The sequence below is a fragment of the Falco peregrinus genome, chromosome 1, assembly GCF_023634155.1.
Source record: "Falco peregrinus isolate bFalPer1 chromosome 1, bFalPer1.pri, whole genome shotgun sequence".
In the NCBI taxonomy this organism is placed as follows: domain Eukaryota; kingdom Metazoa; phylum Chordata; class Aves; order Falconiformes; family Falconidae; genus Falco; species Falco peregrinus.
In genome coordinates, this window is record NC_073721.1 from 130,202,655 (window position 1) to 130,215,286 (window position 12,632).

The window sequence follows — 12,632 nt, forward strand, 5'->3', positions numbered from 1 at the left end:
CACACGCTGCACAGCCCACCAGCCCATGGCCCGTGCCAAGGATGAGCCGCGGGTTAACTTTGAAAAATCACCTGGAGAATTTGTTTAGGTCCAAAATTTAGGCATTTAAATTACATGTTTTCCCCACTACCTCATATTCCTGAGGCGGGATTGTAAATTTTCCCCTGGTGCCATAATTAAGCTGAAAGTAAAGCCTGGTTTTAGTAAAATTGCTAATATTTCACTTTAGCTTTTTTGCTTACTCTTTCTTTCATTATACACATGCAGCCTGCCGACTCAGTTACAATATTATACCTTTTAAGTTGATATTATTATCAAAAATAGAATGTCTTAATCCACCCACCCAAACAGCCCATCCCCGCATCAGCACGACTTGACACTATTCCAAGCCTCTGCTCTGGGATGAGCTTATTTTGCATTTTTTGATTCTTTGTGATATTACTAAGGGAAAAAAATACTATTAGCATCAGTCCATCTTTGATAAAAAGAAGAGGCACTGGGGATGAAGCACTTCTGCAATGTTCGGTTTCAAGGCCCCCATTTTTTAAGTGCCATGCACAGAAAATGGTACAGATTCGCCGGAGCAGCTTATGTTATTCTGGAGCTGCACGCGCATCCCCGGAGGGCTCAGGGGCAGTCGCATCCCTGTTTGCATTTTGAAATACACTTCGCCATTCAGATAGAAATTCTATGGTCACCTGAATTTTCCCCCATTTCTGCTCTGAACCATCTGGGAGCTCCCAAAGAGCATCTTAATTCTGAAAACGTGTTTATCATCCAACAATTGTAGCCTTAGTAATTCTTTCATTAAGTCATATTAAACATGCAGATTCTCATTAGCCCCACAATAATCCTATGGGAGTTTATCAAAGACCAGCCTGCGTGTTGAAAGACATATGGGGTGAAGGGAGCTCACAGCTGACTCAAAGACGTTTTGGGTGAGTTAGGACCACCCCACCAGGGGTTTTACTGGCCAACACTCGGCTCCTCATCCTTGACCAAGACAGGTGAGAAACCGGCCTGATTCCCAAGCGCCTTATTATGAACAGAGATGAAATGTCCTGCTTTTATTCTTGAAACTGCTGCAGTGTCTCCAGTTGGGATGAACCAGCTTGTTGCTCTGGCTGGAGCTGGTGGGCAGGACAATACCCCTTTGTGCAGGGCATTGGGAAGGACAATGACGCTCCTGTTCAGGATCAGGCACAGGGAGGCACCACCCCGACACCGCAGCATGGGCAGTGGGGATCCTGCAAGGCACAAGTGCAAAGAGACCTTGTATCCTTTTGGGTAATGCTGGCTGTGGGCGTGCAAAGAGAAATAAAACAAAGTCAAAGAATAAATAAAAAGATTAAAAGAACATTTTTTGGCAGGAGAGAGAGAGAGCAGAGGAGCAACCATGAAGCATGAGAAGGTACCCGGGTCTTGTCCTTCTCGCTCCCAACGGACATAGCTGCCTCTGTAATCATTCAATCCGGAGCAGGAATATATGTGAACAGGCTTGGCATTTACTGAAATTAACAGCACTCCTGTGAGAGAGGGCATCCTGTGCAACTCCCTTAGCAAAGCAAGCAGCATCTGAACACAAAACTGTGGCGTCTGCAGCAGGGAGGCTTTATTTGAAGGAGCAGGAAGTAAAAAGCCAGCAATATAAAGTGGACATCGTACATGCCACAGTGCAGCATAGTGTGGTAACAGCTGCTTTTTTTTTTTTTTTTTTTGGGGGGGAGAAGCATTGAAATTCAGAAAAAAAAAGATGAAACCCCCTCATCTGGGAGATGGGGTCCTGAGGCTTCACTTTGGATTTCCCACAGCAGGGTGAGAGGGCTGCAGCCTGACAGCTGATGGCCCTTTCCCCCTCCCCTCGGTCTTCATCCCTGCGGCAGGGACATCTGCTCACCCTGCCAAACAGCTGCCCCCCTGCACGGCCCTGGCTGCAGGACAGCCGGAGGAGATCCTTCCAGCCCAGCCTAGCTACAGCCAACAGAAATGCTCAGTCTGGCCTGTTTTGGACATGAGGGGAGAAGCTTGAAAGTGCTCTGAAGCAGCAGCAATTTCTGATTATCTCATGTTACTTCAACAGAGAAAAGCCTCAGGCTACAGGGATGGAAACGATGGGGTCTGTCCCATTGCTCTCTCTTGCCCAGACAAAGCAATTTTGCCCCCAAGATTTAAAATGCAACATATTAGAACCTTAGGATTTCTTATTTTCTCAACACTACTGTCTCCTCTCCTAAATACCCTGTTTGTGCTCATTTTGCAGTTACTTTTGGAGCATTAAAGGGCACCTACTGAAACACATGTCCAGCCATGCCAGCAGTGAACCCCCTGTGCTCCCACCCAGTCTCCATGTCCCCCTTGCTGGCTCTCTCTGCAAGCCACCCCTTGCCCCTTTCCCCCTTCCCACCCCCAACATCACCAACCACCTGGCAGCAGCTCAGTCCAAGCCCCAGCATGGAGGGAGAAGGGGCGTTTGGGCCAGTCCGTGGAGAACCAGCCCTTTTTCCAGGGAAGAAACCATGCTCCTGCTGGCCTGGGTTGGCTTGGTGGAGCAAGAGCCATCAAGGAGCCGGGACCAGCACTGAACCACTCATGACATAGCTCCATCCAGCACCCCCAGGAAAGGTCCGGGTGCCCCCAGCTGGGTTCAGGGGGTGCTCCTGGATCTTTCAGGTGTGAGTGTGGGGCCAGCTGAGGCCATGCAGGGCAGTTTTATGCTCATTAGTGCTCTCAAGGCTGTGATGTTCTCATCTCAAGGGTCAGAAAAATAATTTGGACTATCTGCAGAAAACCACGTGTTGGAGATGGGGGAAAAAAATCTGGTCTGGGGGTGCAGGTTCTCCTCACTGCCCATCACTGCCCCTCCAGTGCCGGCTTTGAGCACGGTGATTTAGCTGATGAAACGGTGGGTGATTTTGTTGATGCCATTTTCCTGGGGAGACCATTATCTGGCAAGATAACACTAACTCTTAGGAAATTATGAGCAATTTCAGTCTCTCATCCATATGCTTATATATTCCCTGCATGTTACTTAAATAAATTAACTTGAAGAAGGCTGTATGAGCAGTTGCCCTGGGCCCTGGCACAGTCCAGCATTTGGTAGCTGGAGATGCTGCTGACATCTATTGTCAACTCTCGGTATTTACGTCTTTTAAAAAAGTAGATTGTTGTAGAAAAAGTTAAGCCAAAACTTCGAGCTAGCAGCTTAAACATTAATAAAAGCTAGAACAGACAGACCTAGCAGCTTAAAGATTAACAGTTGAAGTAGACAAATCCTGTAGATCCTGGTATATGACCTGTAACAATCTTATTCCAACATGCTGAATACCGAACTACAGAATCAGCCCAAACTGACCTAAAAGGATGTCATATTGTGTAAGATGACCACTTAGCAACTTCTTAGTAATGAAGCAGCAAACAAAACAAACCAATAAAAAGCAAGAAGACCCCAGACATTAATATTACTACTAGTCCTAACTATTGCATGAGGGGTGGGGAACTTAAATTGGAAGTGTATAATTGCCCAGGGGTTTCTTTGTTCAGGGTACCTTTTCCGGGGCACAAGATGGAGCGCTATTAATAAAAAAGGTACTTCCATAAAGGAATCAATCTTTCAGCTTATTGATTCAGAAGAAACCTAGAGTCAAACTCTGTTATAGTGGCTGGTATGCGAAGTTTCTGTAACATTTAAAAGCATATTAGTAAGTTGAGATTAATACATCGGTCAATGCTGAGTCACAGCAGTGGGTCTTACTTTTGCTGCAGGTCTCAAATTGCTCCCATTCTCTATTTTATAAATTAAATTGAATATTCTAATTATGGATGGCCTTCACAAGCACCAGGCTTTAGCTGGTTTTGTATTCCTCTTCTTTCCCTCTGGCCCTGTAAAGAATCAAGAAGTTGCACTGTTTATATGGATTTAACCAAAAGAGGAGTTATTTAATAATTCTTCAAACTTACAAGAAATGAGCTCAAAAGTGAAAACTACTTTGTAGTAATAATGACTAACTGGATTTCCACCTGACTGTTCCCCTTAAGAGGTTTTCCAGACTATACCTCTTGCCCTAAGACTCTAGAAATCCCATTGCACAGGGGTAACCTCTGCTAGGTGCTGTAACATTACACAAAGTATAGTGATGCAGCCACTTCATCCTTGTCTGAAATTTATTTTCAACACCATACATGACCTTTCTTTACCATGTTAAACTTTACTATTAATTATATTGCTAGACAAAAGCATTTGTAGCGATAGATAGAAATTGTTTAGCAATATATTTGGGGTCGCACAGCACAGGTATAGTTCCCCAAGTGCTATTTTAAGGAAAATTTTACTAGATCAACAATAGCTGGAGAAAAAAACTAAAAACACAACAGGGAAGCTTTTAGATGTGGAAATCTTCTGCAATTCTTTGGGCTCTTATCTATAAATTCTATTTTGGGTCATCCGGAGCTCTTTTGCTTCAGCAGTATCTCCCTCTTAAGATAATTCTACTCATTTTCAGAATAGCTGCGTGCTATTCCAGTTTCCCATACAAAGCTGAACTCAAAAGTTAGCATCAGAGGCACAGCTAGAGCTAAATCAGCTCCAGTGCAGCATCCCCACTCACACACTGAAGTTAACTCTCCCGTATTCCCACAGGGATGGGAATGTAAGCAAGCAAACACCTTTTCCTGCATTTTGCCCAGAGACTGCTGTTCCTGGAAAAAAACTTTGGGCTTTAGCTTCAAGATTGCATTTCCTGATGTAAACAGTAGGACTGTATCTGCAGAGTGAGCATATTTATTTATTTATTTGAAGCAAAAACCATTTAAGCTGCTCCTTAATACTGAGTTTTGCTCTTTTGTGAGATTTTACAGCAGGGCAGATGTGCGATTCCCCACTTGGGAATGCCTACCCCTGGTCTCATTAAGTGTGAGCATCGGAACTATGCCAGCCCGTATCCTCACACAAACGAGCCCTCAGTGGCACCAGGAGTACATTCAGGCTAATGAAGGGGTAAGAGAGTATTTCTGTATGTTGAGAATCTGTCCTTTGCCAGAAAGGCTAAGTAATAAAGCTACTAAAACCATTAAGATCTTCCTGGCCTTTCTGCACCAAGACAGAAAACGCCGGCTGTCAGAGTGCCAGCTGACCCATCTCCTGCACGAGACAGATACCGACCGGCTCGCCACAGGGAGTGCAGGGAAGATCTTAACAGCCTGGTCACTGTGTTATCTTACTAGTACTGTGCTTCAGTTCAATGAAAAATAATCAGAAAGCAGGTTATTTTTGTTATTTTTGTTATTTTTTGTGATGTCAGGGCAAAGAAGCCTGTAGTTTGTACAGCACATTATCACAAACTTATTCCCCTTAATTTACATAATTAAAAAAAAAATCTGTTCCAAAGAAATCTTCACTTGCTACTTCTCATTCAAACGATTTGAACTGCTTTTTTGTAACAACCCTCCATTTTACTTGTAGACTTTTCAGGAAGAGGCTTTTAGCCAGAATTCACCACTTGCTCCACGATAAATATACCTGGCTGATCTACTAGAGCTGCCACTGATTTCTCCTCACATGCAAACATTCACCTTCTCATCAGCTCACCAATACCCTGATCCTTTGTGGTGCTTTAAGGAAAAGACGAAGCAGAACCCAAGAGTAAGACCCATCACTTCTTTTCCACAAGACCCCACTCGCTTTTTCATATAATTTACCCCAGAATTTGTGTGGCAGCCTCAGGCGCTTTACCATAACAAGTTTTATATATTTTTAGCAGTTCATTGCTCCTCAGGCTTCCAGGGTTTTGATTAGAATCATCCAGTTTGCTTTAATTAAACTTCAGCTCTAAATCATAGCAAGTGACAGCTGCCCTTCCACCTCACCGGTGTCTTTCCAAATCCTGTTTCCCCACCTTGGGACAAAGAGGTCATCATTAACAGTTTTTACTTCAATAAAGAAATGACACTGATGTCTTTTCAGAATGCTTCACTGTATGAAAAACCTGGGGCTCTGCTTTCCACAAACAGAACCAGCATGATCATGCAAGTCTGACAGGCACAAAGCAATCAAAAAGTAACGGCTGCATGATATACAGGAGCCACCGAGGGGCTCGCAGGCCTCGCACACCGGGATGCCCCTGCCTGCGGGGAGAGGCCACCGGCGCAGACCGCCGCGCCCCGCTCTCACCTCGGCAGGCGGCCGGCGATGGCCCCGCGTTGAGGCGGCTGCAGCCCAGCCCAGCAGGCAGACCAGAGCGGCGGCGACGACGACGACTACCCCCAGCCCCCGGCCCGGTCTGCGCCCTTGCGGTAGCGGCCGCCGGGGCCCGCCCCCGCCCGCCCCGCCTCGCCTCGCCCCGCCCCGCCTTGCCCTGCCCCTCGTGCCGCCGCCGCCCGGCCCGCGCGGGAGAGGCCGCCGCCCGTGGGGAAACGCTATTGCCCTGCGGCCGCCAGCGCGAGCGCCGAGGCGCGCGGGGCCTCTTCCCTCCGTACGGCGCGACGCGCGCTCCCCGCAGCCCGCCCGCCTGGGGCCGGGACCTGAACGCGGCCCCCTTCAGCGTGTGCCCCCTCAGCCCGCTCCCCGCAGCGCGGGTGCCCCTCACGGCGCTCCCCTCGGCGCCTCAGCCGCCGCTGAGCGCCGGCTGCCGCGGCCCCCCGGGTAGGTACGCCCGTCCGGGACGCACTGGGCCGCCGAAGGCCGTGCGGCCACGGCCATGGCCCCCGCCGCAGCCTGCCTCGCGGGCCGGGCAGCCCTCAGCCCCAGCGCTGCCGCGGGCAGGGGGCGGCACACGGACCCCCGAGCCACGCTGCGCGGCGGGGCTCCTGCTGCGCCATCCCCGCCGCAGGCCGGCACTGGCCTCGGCCTCGCCGACGCGGCCGCAGCCCCGCGACACCGCTCTCGGCTGCCACAGAGGGTGACGGCTGTGCTCAGCTGCGGGCAGTGCCACCAAAACCAGCCAGCCTTCCCGAGGGAGTTTGTTCCCTTCCCAGCTGCTCGCAAAAGAAAAGCCTTGGCTCTGCAGTCTGCTGCCTGCCTATAGCACTTTAAAAAATGTCAGCGAGTGACGATGGCCGGGAGCATAGAAAGCCCTGCACCATCACACCTTGGTCAAGATGCTTTTTTCCTGCACCAGTGTGAGTTCAGGCACATTCAGCGTGAGTTCACAGGGAACAGGGTGGGAGGACTGCTCTGGCCAAAAATGATGTTTCTTTGTGTAAGGGACAAGGCCTAAGTGACTACCATGAGCCCAGATAATGCCCCGAGAAGGTCTCAGAAGTAGGGAAAGGGGGTCACAGGCTGCGGCCTGCACTGACTGTGTCTCAGCCACTCCTGGAACTGGGCCGAAAGGAGCTTCCAGAAGTCTAGGAGCCGGGGCCAAAACACAGGGGCCTCTCTAGCTCGCTCTTTCTCTGCATCAAACACCTGTGCTGGCAGGTCCAGTGCTGGATCTAGGACTGGTGATCTCCCTCTCTCTAGCACCTTCTCTCTCTTTTCTTGTAAAGCTGTTAAGTAACACAAGGCCTACCTCAGCTTCCCATAAAACTGCATAGCTTAGGTGGATATAATTGTGAGAGGGTCAACGTTTACAGAATGTTTGTTCCATTAAAGCTGATGTTTATGTACAGACCTTGGCTGTTCTCTCACCTTAGTTCCATGCTGAGGGGATTTGCAAATCTCAGCCACTCTGCCCTTCTTGTAGGTGGGAGATGATACTTTGTGGTCTTTTCAAGCATGACCTGTCCCTGGATCAAACGCACCACAGGACTGGGCAAGTGTCATGGTGGCACGTCAATGGATGGGTAGTGCCAGAGGGTAATCCAGGTCCCTGGTGAGCAGTGTCCAGGTCCCTGGTGAGCAGGATAGCATGCCAGGAGGGACACCAAGGCAAGCTTGGGAGCCTAGCTAGGCATGGAGCCCAGCAACTAGGATGAAAGGATGGCATCACCGGTTTTCTCCTGCCTCCAGGCTATGCCTGGAGCTCCCTCTGACGTGCAAACAAAGTCTTGCTGTAGGAAGATTTAACTAAGCAGCACATGGTGGGGGCGGGGGGGGGGGGAAGGCCAGGCACCCCCAGTTTCAGTCAAAGATCGTGTAATGGCAAATTAAATCACAGTCTCCCTGATGCGAGGCTCCTTTGTGGCAGCTGCACCCTGTGAACATGATGTGAGCTGTGCAGGCAGCTGAGGGTCTCACTGCGCCCTAGTCTGGCAGCTGCTGGGTCTGGGGGCTTTTGCCTTGGCCCAGGCAATGATCCTCACTGATACACAGCTGGAGCTGCATTTTTTCTAAGAAAACATTTTGTTCTCCAGTACATCCAATGTCTCAGCAGCTGTTGGTCCCACATACATTCCCTCCTTTTCCAGTAGTTATCGCTGCCTTTATATCTCAATGTTCATCCTAATGTGTCTTTGCTTAATCAGGCTTTTAGTGCTGGCCTTTTTTTTTTTTTCCCAACGATGGCATAGCTCTCCATTCCCTTCTACCTTGCAGTGCTGGCATATGTGAAACATGAGCTAAGAAGAATATTTTTCTGCTCTGTTTGGGGTGTGTTTTAGTTTTTTAGAGTGGACTGTGACACACAAAGCCTAAGCCTAACCCTAACTATTCCCTCCTCTCCCTGCAAGCCTACATAGACTGGCGAGCTGCATTTTTTCTTCCATGCAAACTTACACCACTTGTGGCCTTTGACTTCAGAGGAGTTGTTCTCCAAGCGAGGGAAGTGCTGGCTCTGCAGCTGTTTCCTGACTGCGGGCAGAGGGAAGGGAGCGGGTTTTGGAGCCAGGGGTCATTTTGGCAGAGAGCGGGTTTTGGAGCCAGGGGTCATTTTGGCAGAGTGCTGGGACCGTCTGTACCTTGTGAGTGTGGGGGTGAAGAGATTCAGGGACACGGGGAACCTGTCTGTGGGCGAGAAAAAGCTCTGATTAAATAGTTTGCAGGCGAGATCAGATCTGTGCGGGGCTGTGGAGCGGAGGGTGCAGGCAGTACTCTGGGGATTCGAACCTCGGCCCTGCCTGTGGCGGGGAAGGTGCGCAGGCCCCAGCCCCGAGCTCAGCCCTTGGAAGCCCGGCAGGGTGCGGGCTGGCGGGGCCTGGTCGTGTCCTGACAAAGCCCTCGCCCCTTCCCCTCAGGCTGGACAGGAGGAGGCAGCTCAGGTACGCGGTGGAGCACAGCGGGAAGCCTGGGGCACCTTCCCTATGCGCCCGAGCCCTCCGTGCGGCCGGCTCGGCCTCCTCCCTCCCAGCCGGGCCTGGGGAGAACCTCAGCGGAGGCAGGGTTTGCTGCCGCTCCTCCGGCCTCAGCTCACCTGCCTGCCCCGCTTCCTCAGCGCCGCGGCGGGGCCAAGGGCCGCCTCCGCTCGCCTCCAGCGCGGGGAGGTCCCTGCGGCGCCGGAACGGCGGCGCGGCGGGCGCGTTGCCGGGGGGGGCCGGGCAGTGGCGGTGCGGTGCGGCGCCGTTCGCCTTCCCCCGCGCGGGAGATGGCGGCGCGCGGCCCGCTCCTGGCCTGGTGCATCCAGCACCTGCGCGGGGATTTCGGCCTGGACGTGGGCGAGGAGGTCGTGAGGTGAGCGGGGCTGGAGCCGTGGCGGGAGCCGCTTGGGGCCGTTCCCTCCGCCGGGGCCCTGCAGGTCCCTTCCGCCTGTCTGCTGTGGCAGGCCTTGGTGGCCCTTCGCGTCGCCGCCAGGTCCCGCTCGGGCAGCGCTGAGGGGAGATGGTGTCTGCAGAGCGGCTGCTGGGGCGTCCCGCGGCTGGGGCACCGTCAGGGGACCGGGGGGCGGCGGCGGGGCCCGTGGGGCCCCGGTGGGTGGGCGAGGGAGGGCGCGCCGCTGTCTCCTTGGGTTGTGCGATTTTAATTTTTTCTGGTGGGAACCGGCGTCTCGTGGTGAATTGTGTGGTGTTGTGGGGTACGTCACTCTACGCTGGAACTGGAGGAGAAAGATATTTTACCTTACTTCTTTTTCAGTGAAGCAGCCACAAGACATTTCCAAAGTGTCTCTCTTAAACTCGTCACAAAATTTGACTCATAACCCCATTTCTTACGGTGGTCTCTACAGAAACCTGATCTTGTAGTCGACAGTCTTGCTGGATAGGTGGTTAACAGAAGGCCAATCTGTTACATTACTTGAAATTTAGACAAAATATGTAAACATCTATAATGAAAAATGAGAACAAATTTGAAAAACAGGGGATGTTACAAACAGTTAACAAAACAAGGCTTTGGGAGAAGGGATAGAGACCGCAAATACAGCAAGCTGGGGCATAACAAGATAAGCTTAAAGATAACCAGATGGTTAATGACACCAAAAAGAAAATTACCTGACCTATGTGTGAACTATCCTAATTAGCATACTAAACAATCCACCCTGGAGCAAGGAAAGCCCCCAACTAACAAAGCCCCCTCCCCACAGAACATGGCAGTGAAAAAAAGTGTTATACCCTTAAATGCAGACAAAGCTTGTAAGAACCAATAAGAATTAAATGTGACTGAACATAACAGTAAACAATTGTTCAAAGTGTATGAAGTGGTTTACTATGTCTTAAGAGGCGTGCTGGCTTTGTGGATTTACCACCCAGCATCCATCTCTCCGCAGACATGCAATAAATAATCTCTCTGTGTGATACCGGCTCTTTGCACACCAGGTAATGAACTCTATGACATAATAATCTGAAGAGGAGAGATAAATTGCGTATGTGTGTGATTAGACCATTGGTTTCCTCATTAAAAAAAAAAAAAAAAGCCTCCTGACCTGTTTTTCTCCATCCCACCCTCTTGCAGGTATATCTTGTCAATAACAAACGAGGATGAGATCCGGGAGTACGTTGTTGACCTCATTCAGGGGACTGATGGAAAGAAGAGCTGGTTTGTAGAAGAACTGCTGGCCAGGTGGCGGAAATCCTCCCAGCTGCCTCCTGAGCCTCTGCCAGCCTATCGGAAAAAGGATGGTGAGTGGTATGGGGGGGGGGGGAAGGAATTAAAGTCTCAAATGAGCTTGTCTTGCTTATTCTGTTTATAAACAGTTACGTGCCATGAATGCCCGTGATTGTTTCTGTTCATTGTGACAGTGTAAAGCCCATTTTCATTCCCCAAGTAAGAGTTCAGGGACATCTTTCTCATGTTGGTAGTTACCCAGCCTTTCTTTGTGCTTACGCGTATTTCCAGAGACTTCTGAAGTGCCTCGGGCTGGAGACCAAGCGAAAAAGGGTAAACGCAAAGGAAGGAACAAGCAGGACACATCTGCATATGCTGAGCCAAGTGCACATGTAGAGGAAGTAAAAACCCCCCTTGACCTGGCCAAGGTGAGAGCGTCTGGGATGCATGGGCAGGCTGCATGTCACTGTGTGGTGAGGGCACACTTTGAACCTGGGTTGTGGGGAAAGGTAATATCAAACACTAACAAAAGATGTGACTGGAGAGCAGAAATAGGCTTTCAGAGATCCGAATCCTTTGAAGGGGATTATGTACCTGAAAGCATGTTTGTGTTTCCTGGTTATGTCATAGGGTCTAATAAATGCTTGCCTCCCCCTGCAAACCCTGTCTTGTCTTATATACCATACACCTTCTGAGATATATAAATTTGTGTGTCTTCGTTCACTCGTAGATAGCATGCAGCATGGCAGCCAAAAGCTATAACCTGAGCAAATACTTTGGCAGCCATTGGGTAGGTGAGGGTCCTGCACTGTCCGCGAGCTGTACAGTCACCCACTTGCAATGAGAGGGGTGGCTGTTCCCATGCATCAACTGTTCAAAGCTGACTGCAGATTTGGATGGGCTGTGCTCATACCTTGTGTGTGTCCCTGGGAGTCTCAGTGCTGTGAGGAAATAATATGAGGAGGGGGAGAAAGACTGTATATTTATGTCTCTAACAGGATGTATTATATGGCCAAAAAGATAGTGACTATGGCAAAATGGATTTTACTCCACCCTGCTGAAGAAGCCTGGATGAGAGAGCAGACAATGGAAGTAGATGCTGTAATTAGTAATAAAATGTATTTCTTTAAAGCAGAGTTGTGAAGTTGAGCAATTAAGGAAGCCACCAAGTAGGCAGAACATTCCTTGCTACATTTAAAACTTTTCACTCATGCTGAATAAAGCTTTTTAATTGGCAGCTGAAGTATTTCGTGCTGCTTCAGAGAGGAAGCCTTGGGTGCTAGACAGAGGAATTTGAGGGCTGTAGTGAGTGCCTTTCCACTGAGCAGCAGCACCATTTCCCTCTCCTGTTCACCTCCACTCCTGTACCTTTAGTGAGATTGAGATGTTTGATTTTGTGGAGACTTTTTTTTTTGCAGTATTCATAAACAGTCTGAGTTGCAATGAAAGAAACTGCAAAATAAGAGCACAGAAATGCTAAACACCAAGAAAACCTGCCATTTTCAAGCAGCGGAAGGCCATGCAGCAAGCAGTAGTTGCCTTTCTCTGTGATAGTTAACTAACTTTTTGCAGCAGACTTGTCTTTTATTCAGAAGAACAATTTCCTGCAGTCAGTGCATCAAATATGACGATCTTAGCTGTTAAATGTTGTTTGGATTTCCTAGGCTGAATTTCTGGATTTTATTTCCGGTGTAGTGGGTTTTGCCTCAGTGCTACTGGCTGGGAACCAAGCTCCTTCCTTAGGTGTAGATCCAGCTGTATGACTGTGGTCCCAGGTGGCATCAAG

The 12,632-nt window shown here is 49.7% G+C and overlaps 1 protein-coding gene and 1 long non-coding RNA gene across 5 annotated transcripts in view; one reads left to right on the forward strand and one right to left on the reverse strand.

Annotated features, from left to right (window-relative positions):
- Positions 1 to 830: 830 nt before the first annotated feature.
- LOC114010839 (uncharacterized) lies at positions 831 to 6,296 on the reverse strand. Of its 2 annotated transcripts, none has more exons than XR_003552516.2 (3): positions 6,167 to 6,296; positions 3,752 to 3,879; positions 831 to 1,297 (listed from the first exon to the last, which is right to left on the reverse strand). It is a non-coding gene; the product is annotated as an uncharacterized LOC114010839 (long non-coding RNA). The 2 variants fall into 2 exon arrangements; XR_008749871.1 differs by having other exon boundaries at positions 5,516 to 6,296.
- Positions 6,297 to 9,384: 3,088 nt separating this feature from the next.
- Positions 9,385 to 12,632, forward strand: part of TRIP4 (thyroid hormone receptor interactor 4) — a 51,133-nt gene continuing 47,885 nt past the window's right edge. For 2 of the 3 annotated variants that reach the window (XR_008749844.1, XM_055819044.1), the window contains exons 1-3: positions 9,441 to 9,541; positions 10,754 to 10,920; positions 11,138 to 11,274. Coding sequence is in view for 2 of the 3 variants with exons in the window: in XM_055819044.1 (XP_055675019.1) it covers positions 9,456 to 9,541; positions 10,754 to 10,920; positions 11,138 to 11,274 (390 nt within the window). In the remaining variant the exon portion in view is untranslated. Of the gene's footprint in view, positions 9,542 to 10,753; positions 10,921 to 11,137; positions 11,275 to 12,632 lie in introns of all 3 variants that reach the window. The other variant, XM_055819048.1, reaches the window with a different exon arrangement.